At 41.8% G+C, this 18,447-nt stretch overlaps 1 protein-coding gene across 1 annotated transcript in view; it reads right to left on the bottom strand.

Annotated features, from left to right (window-relative positions):
• Nucleotides 1-18,447, bottom strand: part of xylt1 (xylosyltransferase I) — a gene marked incomplete at its 5' end in the record, with an annotated part of 138,267 nt that overhangs the window by 49,581 nt on the left and 70,239 nt on the right. Inside the window, one exon of the mRNA XM_043711099.1 lies at nt 7,872-7,952. Within this exon, the coding sequence (XP_043567034.1) occupies nt 7,872-7,952 (81 nt within the window). The remainder of the gene's footprint in view (nt 1-7,871; nt 7,953-18,447) is intronic.

Here is an 18,447-nt window from a genome sequence, read left to right as displayed (position 1 = left end):
CTCCGTGTTGCTCCATGTTACTCTGTGTTGCTCCATGTTGCTCTGCGTTGCTTTGTGTTATTCCGTGTTGCTCCGTGTTACTCCGTGTTGCTCAATGTTACTCCATGTTGCTCTTTGTTGCTCCACATTACTCCATGTTGCTCTTTGTTACTCCGTGTTGCTCCATGTTACTCCGTGTTGCTCCATGTTACTCCATGTTGCTCCACGTTACTCCACGTTACTCCATGTTGCTCCATGTTACTCCATGTTGCTCTTTGTTGCTCCATGTTGCTCCGTGTTGCTCCATGTTACTCCATGTTGCTCTGTGTTACTCCATGTTGCTCTGTGTTACTCCGTGTTGCTCCGTGTTGCTCCATGTTACTCCATGTTGCTCCATGTTGCTCTGTGTTACTCCGTGTTGCTCCATGTTACTCTGTGTTGCTCCATGTTGCTCTGTGTTGCTCCACGTTACTCCATGTTGCTCTTTGTTGCTCCACGTTACTCCATGTTGCTCTTTGTTGCTCCGTGTTGCTCCATGTTACTCCATGTTGCGCCATGTTGCTCTGTGTTACTCCGTGTTGCTCCATGTTACTCTGTGTTGCTCCATGTTGCTCTGTGTTGCTCCACGTTACTCCATGTTGCTCTTTGTTGCTCCACGTTACTCCATGTTGCTCTTTGTTGCTCCGTGTTGCTCCATGTTACTCCGTGTTGCTCCATGTTACTCCATGTTGCTCTTTGTTGCTCCATGTTACTCCGTGTTGCTCCATGTTACTCCATGTTGCTCTGTGTTGCTCCACGTTACTCCATGTTGCTCCATGTTACTCCATGTTGCTCTTTGTTGCTCCATGTTGCTCCGTGTTGCTCCATGTTACTCCATGTTGCTCTGTGTTACTCCGTGTTACTCCATGTTGCTCCGTGTTGCTCCATGTTACTCTGTGTTGCTCCATGTTGCTCTGCGTTGCTTTGTGTTATTCCGTGTTGCTCCACGTTACTCCATGTTGCTCCATGTTACTCCGTGTTGCTCCATGTTACTCTGTGTTACTCCATGTTGCTCCGCGTTGCTCCATATTACTTCGGGTTGCTTTGTGTTGCTCCATGTTATTCTGTGTTGCTCCATGTTGATCCGTGTTACTCCGTGTTGCTCCGTGTCACTCCGTGTCGCTCTGTGTTGCTCCGTGTCGCTCTGTGTTGCTCCGTGTCGCTCTGTGGCAGCATTGCAACCTGCCACCTCACAGGAGCTCCAATCACTCGACTGCTAAAAACCATTCCCCTTCTTTTTCCTTTGCTTGTCAATGCCGCTCTTGATATTATCTCTGACCCAATCCTGAGAAGACCACCACCATGATTTCTCACTCTCTAGCCTCCTTACAAATGCTCACCATGGCACACAGTCCTGTGATGGTGAGCGATAGTTGACCTAATAATCCTAGTGGCAGACTCCACAGCCTGATATCCCTTTCTGTTGGAATACTGGTCATTTTGGAGCATATCTGTCTTTGGTGGAATTGGGAGCTCTTTACTCAGTGTCCACAGAAACCAGGAAAGCTTCTACCCATGAACTGCAACCGATTCAATTCCATCAGTCCTGGGTTTTCTTGCACCAGCATGCATGTCTGATAGTTCTATTTACAACCAGATTTGGCATTTTAAAGGTTGTTCCTATTTGTAAATTTTAACTAGCTGTGGCTTCAAGCAGCATTTTTATTCATTTAAACCAGACTAACTGGGACTGTCCCAGACTAACTGGGACTGTCGGTAACTGCCCATATCTGCAGGTATTACAAAAAGCAACAAAGCATGTAACTTTGGGAAATTGTCTTGCAATAAATTTAATCAATCAACCATGGTTCAGTACAAATTCTACTCTAGAGACTTGAACATGTAATTAAGTTTGATACTTCAGTGCATTGGTGAGAGAGTGCCATCTTTAAGATGAAAGTTAAACAGAGGCTCTGCTTGCCCTCTCAGGTGCATGTAAAAGGCCCTGTGGTATATTTTTAAGAGCAGCAAGGCATTTTCCTCGTGCTTTGGCCTACAGTTCTGATGAAATTAATATCTAAACAGATGACAGCCTCATCTTTTTCGCTATTTGTGGAGCTTGCTGTGTGCAAATTGACTTTGCTTTTCTTACATTACGGCATTGGCTGCATTTTAAAAAGACTTCAATGCTCGTAAAGCCCAATGAATAGTGAAGTGTGGAGAAAGGAACATCACCAAGCACTGAACTCCAGGCATGTAAAAAATACAATCACATGAGCTGACATCAGAACCTCCACAAGCTACTGTATTGAAAGAGATATGAGAGAGAAGAAATCCATTTTGAAATGGGGTAGGTGTTGTCATGGTGGTCATGTCAATGGACCAAAAAAATACAGAAGGCCAGGTTAACTCTCTGAGGACACAGGTTCAAATTCCACCATGGCAGCTGGTAAACTCAATTAATAAAACCTGGAATTGTGAGCTGATCTCAAGTACCACAAAGTGATTATCAAAAATAAAAGCTGACTCACTCTCTCCTTTTCTACAAGGACAGAAACCCACTGTCTTTATGTGAACTAGCCTAGACGTGACTCCAGAATAAGAGGGTGGACTCTGAAATGGCCTAGCAAGCCACTCGATTCAAGGGTAATTGGGGATGAGTATCAAATACCGGCATTGACATTGAATCACTCTCAGGAATGAATAAAAAAATGTGTCTATGACAATTCCATAAAATGGGTAGAGTGTCTGAGTGCGTTACAATTACACTGCCTAAATAACTCACACAAATGTTTTGTTAGCTTCGATTCACCTAGTATCTTGCTCCAAGTCCAGCCATAAGGTGAGATGGGAAGAATGTACACCAGCAATCGTGAAAGATTATGCATCAATTGATGAAGGGAGTAGATTACACAAATCCCAATTCTAGTTTGCTATCAGGAGCTAGCAGGCTGTTGACATTTCATCTACAAGTTGTGAAAGTAGTCATCCTGTCTATTGATTGACAGAACATTTATGCCTCAACATCAAAATGGTGTAGGATATGGTGGCTGGGAGTCAAAAGCCAAACCTCTGGCAAAGTGGGATCTACTTGTCACTGATTCTGTCTGCCAAAGCTAGATTTGATGTACAGAGGGTAGTTATAACCTATGTACTGGGCAATAATGTCTCTCTGAAGCAGTTATCTGGATTGGACCTGGAAGATCCAATGGGTATAGATTTGGTGGTCCTTAACCATGGGCTCTTATGATATTGTTCTCTGGCTTCCAGCCTGGTTCCTGAACCTCATAAAGAGTTTAGATAGAATTTCTGTCAAATTTCAAGTTACTGATAAGGTGCTCCTTGTCTAGGCTTCCTGCTTTTCATTCTAAAGCACTAACAGATTTTAAGCAATATCCATTTTGCAGGACACACCAAAGGAATCATAGAACCTTAGGACACTGAAGGAGCTGTTCAACTTGTTGTGCCTGTGACTGATCTTTTCCTCATAAACTTGTAAATTAGTCTCTCAAAAGTACATGTCTAATTGCCTTTGGAAAGTTCCGATAAAATCTGCTTCCATCACACAGGCATCTTTGGGCATTCATGATCCTAACGACTGGGTGCAAAAATGTGACTCATTTTCTTTTTTTTGTCAATTATTTTCGGGTTATGACCTTTGGTTATATACTAATCCTTAAGGCAGCATCGTCATCACTTTGGGATCTCTTACAGTTTCCTTCAATGCACTGAAATTAACCTTAAATTTATTTCCTCAATGTTACATTGATTTTATTGATTCACTCATGGGACAGAGGCATCACTGACTGGACCAGCAATTACTTGTCATCCCATGCTCCCCTTGACAAGGTGGGGGTGAGCTGCTTCCGAGAACCGCTGCAGTCTATGTGTTGTATACAGATCTGCAAAGCCCTGAGGGAGGGAATTCCATGATTTTGACCCAGTGACAGTAAAGGAATGGTGATATATTTCCAAGTCAGGATGGTGAACGGTTTGGAGGGCAACTTGGACATGGTGGTGTTCCCATGTATCTGCTGCCCTTGTCCTTCTAGATAGAAGTGGTTATGGGTTTGGAAGGTACTGTCTGAGGATCTTTGGTGCATCTTGTAGATAATACACACTGCTGCTACTGAGTGTCAGTGGTGGATGGAGTGGATGGTTTGTGGATGTCGTGCCAGTCAAGTGAGCTGCTTTTGCCTGAATGGTGTCAAGCTTCCTGGAGCTGTAGCCATTCAGGCAAGTGGGGAGGATTCCACCACACTCCTGACCTGTGCTCTGTAGATGGTGAGGAGCCAGGAGGTGAGTTACTCACTGCAGTATTCCTAGCCTCTGACCTGCTCCTGTAGTCACTGTATTGATATGGGGCTGAGTCCAGTTCAGCTTCTGGCCAATGGTAACCCCCAGGATTTTGATAATGGGGGATTCAGTGATAGAAATGCCATTGAATGTCAAGGGCCGATTGATACTTTCTTCTTGGAGACCGTCATCACCTGACACTTGTCTGGCACAAATGTTACTTGCCACTTTTCAGCTGAAGCCTGGATATTGTCCTTTTCTTGATGCATTTGGAAATGAAGGGCAGGTCGTTCTGCCTGAGCGCGTGTTTCGTTAACACAAATTTGCTGTAATCCGACTGACGAACTGGGGACACTGTTTCTAAAGCGTGAAATTTTAAAACATGTATTGGCTGTAACGTGATTACATCAACAACACTTTGAACGCTGTTTCTGAAGTTTGATTGTTCTATAATGCAGGTTTGCACAAGAATGCAACTGTCACGTTATAGAAGGTCTACCTGTACTTCCTGAGGAATCTGACACAATTCAGGTGCATGGTAACTTAGAAAGTAGAAAAGATTCACCTTGGAGATCTCTCAATTGATAAGAAACAAATCTAGGAGTGAAGGCAAATGCTAATAATTCAGTCAAATAGGACTGCCTGAATATTATTATCGCTCGTAAATTTGCTCACGTAAACAAAAACCCTCTCATAGCTTATAAAATGTTTCTAAATGACAACAGCAAGATATGGATAGAAGAATGCCTTGTTAACTTTGTTTGGTAATATACAGTGTAAACCTGCTTCCTAATTTGAAATTATTGCTGCAGGCTTGCTTTTTCACCTCTACGCCACTATGATTCCCACCATAACCTCAATGCATTTCCCTTGGGCAAGTGTCATTGATTCAAAAAGGTGTCCACCTGAGTAAAGGGAGTTTCTAACAGTCCTGCCAAGGGATTGTTACTGCAGTAGCCAGAGACAGGAGCAGCATTAAAAAAGACAGGAAGTTTTAGGAAGTGTGTCGCACTCATGTGCCTCAGCTGGAGCCAGGCCTCCTGAAAGCAAACATTAGAAGCAAAATGGAGGCAGATGAGGTACTAGATCACCCTGGGTCAAACATCTGGGCCTTATTCTCTAACAGCATTGTAGGTGTACCTACACCGAAAGCTTTGCACAGGATGGCTGACAACCATGTTTTCAAGGGTAATTATAAATGAGCTACAAACCCTGGTCGAGTCAGCGACTCCCACATTTCATGAAAGAATAAAGAAACTTCTGGGCCCTACTGGCACTTTCTGTAGATGGAGTTGACAGCAGAAAATCTGCTGAGGTTAGGTGCACATCAGAATTTACAAACAGCAGACTGAGAAGAAATGGGACAGAAAGGGTCCCAGCCTGGAAAGGGGAGCCACACACCAAGCAATGTGTAGTGTTGGGAGGTTCCCCAACCTTAACTTTCCATCATTTCAGTTATATAAGAAGGCCAATATTATTCTGAATTATCAGATGGGCCACTGGTTACATATACTGGAAAGCCAATGGTAGGCTGTGGGTTTTTGCTGTGGGTCACATATGTAGGCCAAATCAGGAATGTAAGAAACAGGAGAAGCGGGACATTCGGCCCCTCAAGTCAGCCCCTCTTTTCACAAGGTAATGGTTGATCTGCCCTAGGCAAAGAAATCGTGTAACAATAATCAGCATAGTTTCACGGTCACCAACACAGAGACCAATTTTCAACCTCAAAATTTATTGAATGAATTTTAAACTCCAACGTGTGCTGTTGGGCAATATTATCCTGTATCCCCAGCTTGGGAATCTGGAATATTAACCAGAGACATCACCACCATCTCTGTTAAATAAAAGGCATTTTAGAGAATCTTGAAGAGGTTTGCTACAGAATTCACTGAAAGTCAGTCCATTTAAAATGAAAGTGAAGTGAAAGTTACTCCAGTCCCAGAGGACCACAGGCTGTTCTCTCATTAGAGACACACACCTGGTGGTGCAGTCAATCCAAGGGTCAGTACGTCACAGGTGAGGGGCAACTTACAGAAGGAGGCACCTTCAAGGTGATCCTGTTGTAAGACAATCGATGATTTGGGTGGAATGGTTGTGTGCACTTTTGTTGGGCTGCATTGCTATGTTCAGCTTCTTTTAGCAACAGTGTCATCCTGAGTTCATGCATCAAAGTAAGCTCATCGCACAGGTCACCATGCATCTAATTTATCTTTTACCAAGTGAGCTGAATACAGTACCCATATATGTACAAATGCTGGCATTTCATGCAGTAATTTGTGTAGGATGCAAGTAAGTTATATAATTAAGACACTTGTAGATAACAATATGGAAAACAGGCAAGAGCAGGAATTTGTGCACTATGTGAAATCAGAGCAGCAGGAGCCTTCACTTGCCAGACATGCAAAGCAAAAACTTACAAATGCCTTAATATTTACCCAAGGATAGATAAATATATATTTGCCTCCTTTTAAATTTACCCTCATTTAAGTGCTCTGGCTGTGGACAAGGCAAATTTCAAGGTGACTTCCATTCAAATCTTAAAGGATATAATCCTTTCACCTCTTTTAACCTTTTTTTCCCCATCAACAACATGCCCAATTTACATAGTGAAATGACTAATTTAAAAAAAGACAAAAAGAACCGATCCAATAATGAGATACCCATAGTATCTCCAAGGACTACTAATACTGATGCTAATGGAGAGAATTTGCACAAGAAACATTGCCAAAGGATCATTATCATCTCATAAAGGGCAGACAGCCAATAGCACAGCAGCAATGAAAACAGATAGCAAGACTTTCAATCAAAACTGAACCATTTTGGTCATGCAGTTCACCTTCTATTTACTTTGTTGATTGCTACTCTGTAGTAATTAGACATAATGTGATAAGCATCTTGAATTGAGTACCTGGAGTGCTAGGCATCGACTGAGGACAGCACAGAGAGCAAACTCTGAGAGGGCATAACACTGGCAATTTTTACACGCTAGCTTCAAATCGTTTCCTGATAAAACACCATCATTCAATCAAACCCAATCAGACAAGAAAATGCATTTCTGTGTCTATATTTAATTTTTGATTTGGAATCTTTTGCTGGAATCAGCATGAGCAATTTAAAACCCAAGGTCACAATGGATAAAGTACAAGGCAAATAGTGTCGTGCAACTTGGAGATAGTGCAGACTGCAGATGCTGGAAAGTTAGAGTTGATAACATATAAAGCTGGAAAATGCACAGCAGGTCAGGCAGTATCAGGGTCTTTCTTTTATAAGCTGGCCTTCATAAGCTAAACAAAACAGGCACTGAAAATATCTCCTTCAAATTGTAGAATGAATTGTACTTTTAATTTTTTCCAGTTTAAAATTACTGAGCACTGTTACCCAAGGTTTGTGGATTTTAACAGGAATTACTGATCTGTAGGGATCAGCTCAGTGTTCAAGTTGCATCATTTGTGCTGTGTGAAATAGACCGCCTTGTCTTTGTTGTAACTGCCAACTCATTGGTGATTGCTGCTGACCCCAATTTGATTAAGTCACTGTTAGAGTTATGTAAAATCAATTCTAGGTCAAATATATTCAAATCTACATCAATAAGTGCTAACAGATGAACAACACAGTACCTCGCATTATCTCTGCCATGAGACTTCAGAAAATTCATATCTCTGTATCTCGACAAGAAAGCGACCAGTTGATCATTAGTCCTAAGGAGCAAATTCAAACAAACATTCTAATTAATTATACATCTCAGATAAAACAACCATGTACAGGTAAATGATTTTTAAGCATCATGTCACAATTTGTAAGCATCTTTGATCATCAGTGTCATCAGGTTGACTTTATGTACCGATACAGCCAATGTAAGCTGTACAGGTGCATTGCCTTGCAGCAGTCAGGAAATCAAACTAGCAACAATCTTTTTAAGATGCAGGCTTATACAGCTGCGAGGCTGGAAATGACAAGATACCATGCCTGCATTTGCTACCACCCCACCAAACCAATCAGAACGTCTGGCCCACACACTTGCAGTTAAATGTGGAAGTACAGAAGCTGCAATTGGTGATTCCTGGGTCATCCACATGGTGTGAAATTCCTACAAATGGCAATTACTGAACTGATCAGTATTTTCTCTATAATATAGTATTGCTGTTAAAGCTCTTTAAAAAAATTAGCTGTTAAAATGCAACCAGGCTTTCAGTCACATACAAAGAATTAACTATGATTGAACAACCTGTATGCTCCTGGGAAACTAATTTACATTTGTCTGATATAAAACATTCCTCTTACCATAAAAAATCCAGACTACATTTAATACATGATATTCTAAAATTGGTTTGATATTGCAGCTTCTATGGTGTATGTTGAAATATTTTGGTCAACTTTATGAGGAGCAAAATAAAATGCAGTTTACTTTCTCTTTTGTGATCTGTGTAAATACTGCAGGGTGCCTACTTACTTGATTTGATAACATTGCAGTTGCAGGATGCTTAGAGAGTCCCCTGAATTAAAACTAGATTGAAATGAATAATGAAAACATGAAAACCATCCAACAATGATGTTTGTGGAGATGTCAGGTGAGCCTCAACAATGAGATTGATTAGTTTGTCACGGACTGTAAAATCCTACAGATTGTTATCCGCCAAATAGGACTGTTTTTCTTTTATACAAAACAATAGACACAGAATTGTCTAAACTCTGATTCAGATTCTAGTTGCTACCTGTAACTAGGTAAGGATGGATTTCTTTTTATGCACAGTATAGAGAATCAGAATACTATCTAATTTCAACCCATTACTTGCTGATAACTTGCATGACCTGTGGAGATAACTACAATGTAATGAATCAAAATCTGATATCTGGGTTATCCAGGTAGAAAGCCAAATTTGAAAGTTTAAGTTTGAGAGTGGGAGTTCAGATATTTTCCTGTCTTTAATGTTTGGCTGCAATATTCTGTTGACTTCACAAGGAAACGAGAGAAAATGAACTTTCTCTGTCTGGTACTTTTCTCAAGAATTTTGTTAGAAGCCATATTTAAATAAAAAACAACTTTCATTCTATTGTTTGAGACAACTTTTAGTTTTATGTTTTGCTGGGTTGAAGAGATAACACTAGTTATACTTACACACACACACACACATACATAAAGTAGTATCTCAAGGGATGAAAGATAAATATCTTATCACAAGAAGAGCTACACTGGGGAAAATCAAGTACCTTGCACTAAATAAACACCATATTAATTAACAGTTTGTTATTTTATCTTTTTCATGTACATCTACGAGATAATTAAGTTCCTATCATTTCAGGAGGGGGTTGCTCCTTCATTAACAGTTCATGCTACTAAAACATGAAGAGTAATTATATTTCTGTTCTTCAAAAAGATGCAAAAATACCATTAAAACCAAATTAAGCCTGCAGAAATTACTGATGGCATACATAGTGCTGAAAGATTAGAGAATAACAGATTAGTTCAGATCAGTGGGGAAAGTATCAAACATACAGGATGTTAATTAGGAACAGAGGTGAGGAAATTTGTAATTGTAGCCTTTTTCTAGTGACATCTGGGTTATTATCAAAACAACATACGATCATAAAATGTTATCCTCATATTAATAAGTCTTTCCACATCATAGTAAAATAACTGAATGTTTAGGGGCTTTCAACCACAACTGAAATTCCACTTGCATGAGCAGTGTCATTTCATGGAGCCCTAAACTCTCCCAGCCTGTTCGCAATACACTGCCTGCATTGCTGTCATGTACAAATCCTCTGACATCTGGTAGCTCCTGAACATAGGAACGCAAGTTGGATCTTCAGTTCTCTGTGCTTGTTTTGCTCATCAATTAGATTACCAATCTATAATTAAAAATTTTTGCCTGCCGAAAGCCAATTCACAAACTCTCTTGCTTCTCGGATGCTGCCTGACCGGCTGTGCTTTTCCAGCACCACACTTTTTGACTCTGATCGCCAGCATCTGCAGTCCTCACTTTCTCCCATCAATAGTTAGATGTTTGCCATTAGGTTAGCTTTCAATTGAATTAAAATTTTACTTCTGGTATGGTGGGATTTGAAACCATCTCTCCAGAACATTACTAATTTAGTGACATTACTGCCATGCCATCATCTCCCATATCTGGTCAATGCAAATTGTTCACTTCAGTTAATGACAGCTGATGCAATATTTACAAATTCATTGGCTCCCAGCTGCATTACACAAGTTGTCAATTCCATTACCATAATAGTATTCATAATCTTAAAGACCTCTATGACTTTTATTTGACTAATATGAACTAAGACTAATATATTTACAACAAAACCTAACTAACTAACAGTCAAGAATAACCCATTCAGATATCAAAACACATTCCTTTTGTATTTGAAGTGGGATAGGGTGGACGGCTTGACACCAAATGGCAGGATGCCAAAGGCAGTAACATGAGGGTGAGGCAGTCAGTACTGGGAGGATCGTGTGAAAACACCCCTGGAAATATGGCCCAACTTCAGCTGGAAATGTAGACATCGATGAGCTTCTCCAGTAAATGCCACCCACCATTCCACCCACATCAGTCTGCTTATTAAACACCCACCTTCTGTTGTGTATAGAATAATGGAACTTTGCAAGGGAATAATGAGATGATTATAGTTCCAAAATCACTCTAGGGCATCTATTATTTTTAAAATATATAGAATGATATATACACATATACTGAGAAAGTAATGGGCCTCTTGTATTCAATTTTCTCCAGGATGTGTAGGCTGACAGCCATTATAATCCAGGCTGCTGATGCATGCTGATGCTCCCACTGAAAGTGAATGGTGAGCCACAATTGTTGCAAATTTATCAAGACATAATTTGTAGGCAAGGAATAAGAAATCATATCAGCACCAGATATTAAAAGAGATTCTGCTGTATAATTTCACATTCAATATTGCCCTGTTGCTTGTCAAACCTGCAATGTATATGGTAACTCAGGCTGTTAACTGTGAGCAAAGAAATTGAGAAACACAAACAGTGCTAAAATGCAACTTGTAAAAACACTCAGTAAAAATTTAAAGGGAGAAAAATGTAAAATATTCCATGAACAATCAAGATCTTAAGCACAAAGACATGGCACTTGTTTTGCACTGAATTCAACTGTCGTGTTAGTTTTCAAGTGAGTATCTGAGTCATAAACACAATTATAATTAAACATAAATAAATTTACGACTGCAGTCATTCAAGAAGGTGGCTCACCATCACCTTAAAGAACAGTTTGGTATGGGCAATAAATGTTGGCTTTGCCAATGGTATCCAGATCCCATGAACATTTCTATACAGTTATTTAAACCGCCAGTTTTGCAGCTTCCCTTGGTAGGCAGGGTTAAAATTAGACTGTGTGAACAATGAGTGATTTTTTAAACATATTATAAATTAGATGCAGAGGAGCTGGTTAACTCAGGTGACTAGCACGCTGTTCAGAATAAGGTCATCAGCGTAAATTCGATTCCCATTCCAACTGAGGTACACATAGGATCCTGGTGATCTGTTCCACACTTGCAGACTGGTGCTCTTGAAGTTAGATAACAAATCATCTCTTTCACTTTCTAATAGAGATGCCCATGGGTATCACTAACATTTTGAGGTTTCTTTAAACTGGGAGATTGCTTTGTTCTTGCAAGAAAGAGAAATAGCTTTGACAAAATGCATCTTTTTCCACTAATACGCATTCTGTATTACCAAATGACCATTCATTAATGTAAAATTTAAATAGTTGAGGCCCCATTCATTAGGACACTCATTTGCAAAGTTTTCTGAAACAAACAGAAAGGCAGGTCAATCTCTTCACATCCTACTAGCCAGCCAGGCTGTATCAGCATTCAGGAATATTTAAACATACTCCGTCTATATGGAAGAATATCAACTTGTCACAGAGGTCCAAAACTGATTCTGAATTTTTATCATCAGGTCTGTTACCTTGGTGACAGCCCTGACGTAGGTCTTCTCTGTCACATGCCCCAAATCATTAGCTTTATATTAATAAAGAAGATCAGTGTAAAGTCAACTTAGGTAGGATCTAAATCATGTGGTTGGTCACTTCCTGACAGAGTGTAGAGGCTCTTGCCCAGAGCTCCTCCGTATCCTTGGCAATGGGTCAAGTACATTGCTGACGTGTGGCTCATTGTCTAAAGTACTGTCTTTCCAAAGACAAGGGAGCATGCATAGAACATAGAACAATACAGCGCAGTACAGGCCCTTCGGCCCTTGATGTTGCGCCGATCCAAGCCCACCTAACCTACACTAGCCCACTATCCTCCATATGCCTATCCAATGCCCGCTTAAATGCCCATAATGAGGGAGAGTCCACCACTGCTACTGGCAGGGCATTCCATGAACTCACGACTCGCTGAGTAAAGAACCTACCCCTAACATCTGTCCTATACCTACCCCCCCAACTAACTGTCCAACTAAGTTTTCAAACAGGCAACATAAAGAACATAGGCTGAATTTTACCAGCCCAGTGAGTTGGTTTGGGAGGCAGGAGGCCTCATAAAATGGTACAGAATGTATTAAGAGGGGAGAATATTGTCTTTCTGCTATCATGATTCATTAGCAAGTGGTAGTGTGGCCATGCTTACCACAAGGCCAATAAATTCAATGAAGTGAAAAATTAAGGGCCACTCCTACCCCATCAGCATTTTACTAGAATCAGGAGGTGTGCTGTTGTGCAGATAGAACAGAGAAGGTCTTTTCCCTGGGGTGGGCGAATCCAGAACTAGACAGCAAAAGTTGAGGCTTAGAGGAGAAAGATTTATTAGGGACCTAAGGGGCAACCTTGTCACTCAGAGGATGGTGCATGTATGGAATGAGCTGTCAGAGTAAGTTTTACTTACTCACCCAACCTTCTAACCCCTCCTCCAGGTCATTTATAAAAATGACAAACAGCAATGGTCCCAAAACAGATCCTTGCGGAACACCGCTAGTGACGGCACTCCAAGATGAACATTTGCCATCAACTACTACCCTCTGTCTTCTTCCAGCCAGCCAACTCCTAATCCAAACCTCTAACTCACCCTCAATGCCATACCTCCGTATTTTTTGCAGTAGTGGAGAACAAAGGCACCGATGGTATCATTTTGAAGAGGGATTGCCTGGCCATCACCACATTGTTACTTGGGGAGTGTGCTGTACTCAAATTGGCAATCACCTTCCCTATATTAGATTGTAATTCCTTCATTGTCACATGTTTTGGGACATCCAGAGATTATGGAAGTTGCTACATAAAGGCCTCCTCTTCTCTTTCACGTGGGTTAGATTAGAAATGCCCAATGCTAGCCCCAGGATTGCACTGTAAATGCATGCACATGCTGCATTTGGCCAGCAAATTCTACTTGTGGCTGCTACCGACTCATGTAATTACCAGCACATTTTGGGACGGGTTTACATTGATTTTCTTTGTCTCTCTCTGTGTTGTTGATAGGAGGAGAGCAGAGCTCATATATTTGTCAATACAAAAATCTTTGAGAATGAGTTTTTTTGCAGTCTCATTCTTCATACTAATCTAACTGGCTTACTCACTTCAACTTTCAGCAAAAGTAAGACCTAGGATAGTAGAAATTACATTAGCAATCTTTCTCAGAGGAGTAATTAATGCGCTTGTACACCCTGCACATGTAATTTATATGCAGGCATCATGCTCTTTTTTAAAATGATCCACTCGTAAGGAGTTAATGGCAGAAATGAAATGATCAAACAGACTGCAGTAGGCACAATTAAAGGAACCAAAAACAAAAGTTTGCCAATTGTAATTTCTATCCAAGACTTCACAATTGTCGGAGAATTTAGCCCAATTAATCAGAGATCACAAACACACAGATCGGACTGAGAACTGACGAGGATTTATTTAACCAACAGCGATATCACGGAAGAGACTTGACCCAACTGAAACAGTCACTGATGGGCTGTTCAGAAAGAACCACAGCTTCTTCCCCGAACAGAGAATACTGGAGTTTCATACCCTTACAACAATGAAGTGTGAGGTATGAGACAATGGTGTGAGTTGTACAACAAAGAGAAATAAAGTTTGTTCACTGAAAAGATTCAAGCGTCCGATGTCCGACAATGAGTTAATTGACTCAGGAGATTCCGATCCTTGGCTGGGGCAAGTGTTTGTGGGCTTCATCCTGGTATCAATGTGTTCGTATTGTTGAGGGGGGCAAGCAAAGTACCTTTGGCGTCTCCTTGTCTGGGTACCCTTTGTGAAGGCTTGACTCATAATGGCAGCAGCTGTACCCTCGGGACATCAGAGGTGGCTGGAGCACGAGGCTCATTATCAGTTAATCTGAAGAAGTATATTCTCTTGGTCTGGGGCTGTCCTGAGGTATGTGAGATATCTGGGGTGGCTGGTTTAGCCAATTTGAGGCATTGTGGGTAGGCATAGTGGTTAAGTGCAGACATTTTGTGTTGTCCGTTTTGTGAACATGTCACGAGGAGCCCGGGACCCGTATTTTCTCCCATGACAATGATAGTGGCCATCTGTCCCAAATTTCATTGGTACCTGAGAGCGACTTATCTGGGCATTTTGAGTTGGACAGCAAGCTCAGAGATATTAATATTGTATCTCAAGATAATCTTCAGTCGATCTTAACACCCTCCCCAATGTTAATATGTTTTCAAACACAGTACTCCCCACAACTCCATTTCAGATTGAAACAAGTCCCCAGTCCATTCTCTAGTTTAACAAAACACCACCCCACCCTATGTTTCCCCAGTCAAGGTGTTCCTGGTCACAACTAATGCTGATCCTATATTTTCTCACTTTATTTTCGGTCTAAAATATTAAAAGCAGCCTTGTCCGACAACACGTTACTATAAATCACATAACTTCTGTAATCGTATGAAAACAAATCAATGAATGAAATTCCCCCATTGCCCACCAAGAGAGGTGGCTAGAAAGGGAAATAATTGTATGAGTTAACTCTGGTGAAATACTCACCCGCTTCTCACCAAATAAGTTCTGGAAGGTTCATGGGGATGTCCTCAATTTGCCAGCAATTGAAGCCTTAGAGTGCAAAATTAACAGCCACTTCAGTTCCTAATTACTTTCCATTCCAGCTGGAGGTGTCAAAAAACATGGCTTCCTTACTGATTGGGTAACCAGGGCAACTATGGAGTCCAGGCCTTTTATTTGCCCCAGTCGAGAGAAGAAGAGCAGAAAGCTGCATTTGGCCTTGCCTTTAAATCTCCCCAATCCCTATGACTCAGATCTCACAAGAAGAGAAAGAATATCTACCTTTGCGCTATTGGATCCTCTGAAGATCTTGCCTAGACTGATGGTCTTAACAACCCAAAAGGTGCCCACCTCTGATGTGTTGGCAGTTTTTGGTCATCTGGGTTGCCACTGTTGACACCTGTGATTGTCCAAAGAGCTTGGTGGCTAACTGTCAAGTGAATTGGTGCACAATCTGGCAAATTTGCTTGGCAGTAAGGGTGGAGAGTTAGTTGACCCCTATGTAGCCTTCCCCACACAGTCTGAAACAGAGAAAGTTTTGGCCAGTGGATTTCTCTGAGGCTTCACCTCAGACTGGGTACTCCAAATGTTGAAACGAGTTCATTCTGAACTACATCATACTCACCAAATTGAATGCAAGGTAGTGTTTGTGTGCAAATTACTTGGTTGTCAGCATTGTATTCAATGCATTGCTGTATAGTAACAAGGTTAGGTCCGTCCCATGCTCACTGAAATGTTTTTCATGCCCTCAAGCAGTCTGCATAGCAACTCCATTTGCAGCCAAAGGAAACTATGGTTTGCATTCTAAACTGTGCAGATTTTCACATTTGCTGCTCGAATTGATCCCCCCTCTCACTAAGATGAAAGACCATTTACAAAGAACACTTAGCAATACTTCCACATGGAGTGACTTCAAGTAGTGCAGGGCCAGAGGCTCAGAAAATCTCTCCCTGTTTAAAAAAAACTCCCGGAACAGTGGGCTGCTGGGGCTCGACATCAACCTCTGAGAGTATGGAGAACAATGAAATCCTTGAGCAGCACTTCATTAAACCCATCTGCATAACCTGCCCAAGATGGAATTTTCTAAATATCTGGAAATTACTATGCAACCTCCAAGTGTATATTGTGTAGATTCCATGTCAGACAACACTTGCAGCATTCAGCTCAGAATGGAAAGCTGTGAATGCCTCTGCTTTAAAGGCTGTAACGAATCGTTAAGGTTAATAGCTGCAGAAAGTAATGAACTTTAAGTGAAGGTAGCTGTATCCATCACACATGACAACCAGAGTTAAACCTATCCTTTTACAGTTTAGTACACACAAGTGTCCCATTTAGATGACATTACAGCTTATTTGATTCATGTAGCCCACCAGGGAACCACAGTTGATACCTGACCGACTCTGAATTTCACTTTGCAGACATTAAAGGCCCAACTCAAAACACCACAGGGAGACATTTTTAAATAAGTTCGTTTTCACAAAATGATTATGCTAAATTTTATTTTCTTTGAAAAATGAAATTGGAATTGCTATCAAGATTTCAGTGTAAAGCAAATCTAAAACTATGTTGGAATCAGTGTTCAATGTCAAGGCCATTCAGGCTCCATGACCTTTTTGGGATTTCAGAATTAATTATGCAGAAAGGCATTGAAAGGGAAGTGTGAAGTAGATCAAACAACCCAGAAATGGCAAGTTTTAAAAATGCTGTACACAGAGGCCTAGTTCAACCTGAATGCTGATAGCAGCTAATTACTTAAAGTAGATTTGGGCAGGAGCAAGCCAGCGATGAAGAGACACTAAATAGCTGGAGTTGTTTTCATTAGGGTACTGGGTAACCTGATTGCAATGTGCAAAGTAGAGAGGGGTACATTTAGGGTAGATAGAGGTACACCTTTCCCCTCAGTGCAGGGGTCAATGATGGGGGGGGGGGGGGTGGGGGTGGGGGCAGAGTTTTAAGGTCAAGGGCGATGAGGAAAGGTTTTTATTTACTGAAAGGTTATCTGAACTCCCCGCCTTCAAAGGTGCCAGAAGCAGAACCTTAGGACACTAAAGTATAATTGAGACGAGGGTCTGAAAAACCATAAGACCATAAGGCATAGGAGCGGAAGTAAGACCATTCGGCCCATCAAGTCCACTCCACCATTCAATCATGGCTGATGGGCATTTCAACGCCACTTACCCACACTCTCCCCGTAGCCCTTAATTATTGCGAGATTAAGAATTTATCAATCTCTGCCTTGAAGACATTTAACGTCCCGGCCTCCACTGCGCTCTGTGGCAATGAATTCCACAGGCCCAACATTCTCTGGCTGAAGAAATGTCTCATTTCCATTTTTAATTGACCCCCTCTAATTCTAAGGCTGTGCCCACAGGTCCTAGTATCCCCTGACGGAAACAACTTTCCAGCGTCCACCCTTTCTAAGCCATGTATTATCTTGTACGTTTCTATTAGATCTCCCCTGCGCTACTTCGTGCTCCCATGAGGAGGTTGAACAGTTCATCCATTTTACTAACACCTTCCACCCGACCTCAAATTTACCTGGACCGTCTCAGACTCCTCCCTCCCCTTCCTAGACATCTCCATTTCTATCTCGGGCGACTGATTCAACACGGACATTTACTATAAACCGACCAACTCCCACAGCCACCTAGATTACACCTCCTCCCACCCTGCCCCCTGGAAAAACGCCATCTCATATTCCCAATTCCTTCACCTCTGCCGCATCTGCTCCCAGGAGGACCAGTTCCAATACTGAACAACCCAGATGGTCTCCTTCTTCAAAGACCACAATTTCCCCTCAGACGTGGTTGACGATGCCCTCCACCGCATTTCCTCCACTTCCTGCTCCTCCGCCCTTGAAACCCGCCCCTCCAATCGCCACCTGGACAGAGCCCCACTGGTCCTCACCTACCACCCCACCAACCTCCAGATACATCGTATCATCCTCCGTCATTTCCGCCACCTCCAAACAGACCCCACCACCAAGGATATATTTCCCTCCCCTCCCCTATCAGCGTTCCGGAAAGACTACTCCCTCTGCGACTCCCTCGTCAGGTCCACACCCCCAGGCGGGCACTGACCTGACAATGTTCATGCTGGAAGCATCATACTTGCCCTCATTGACTCCCATCACAAACATGGGGGCATCAGGGGATGGTGCTGTCACCACAACGCGCTTGGCACCCCCCTGCAGGTGGGCCTGGGGGGAGAA

The sequence above is a fragment of the Chiloscyllium plagiosum genome, chromosome 21 (genome assembly GCF_004010195.1).
Source record: "Chiloscyllium plagiosum isolate BGI_BamShark_2017 chromosome 21, ASM401019v2, whole genome shotgun sequence".
In the NCBI taxonomy this organism is placed as follows: Eukaryota; Metazoa; Chordata; class Chondrichthyes; order Orectolobiformes; family Hemiscylliidae; genus Chiloscyllium; species Chiloscyllium plagiosum.
The sequence above is the reverse complement of the archived record's forward strand: the minus strand, read 5'-3'. Positions and strand labels throughout refer to the sequence as shown.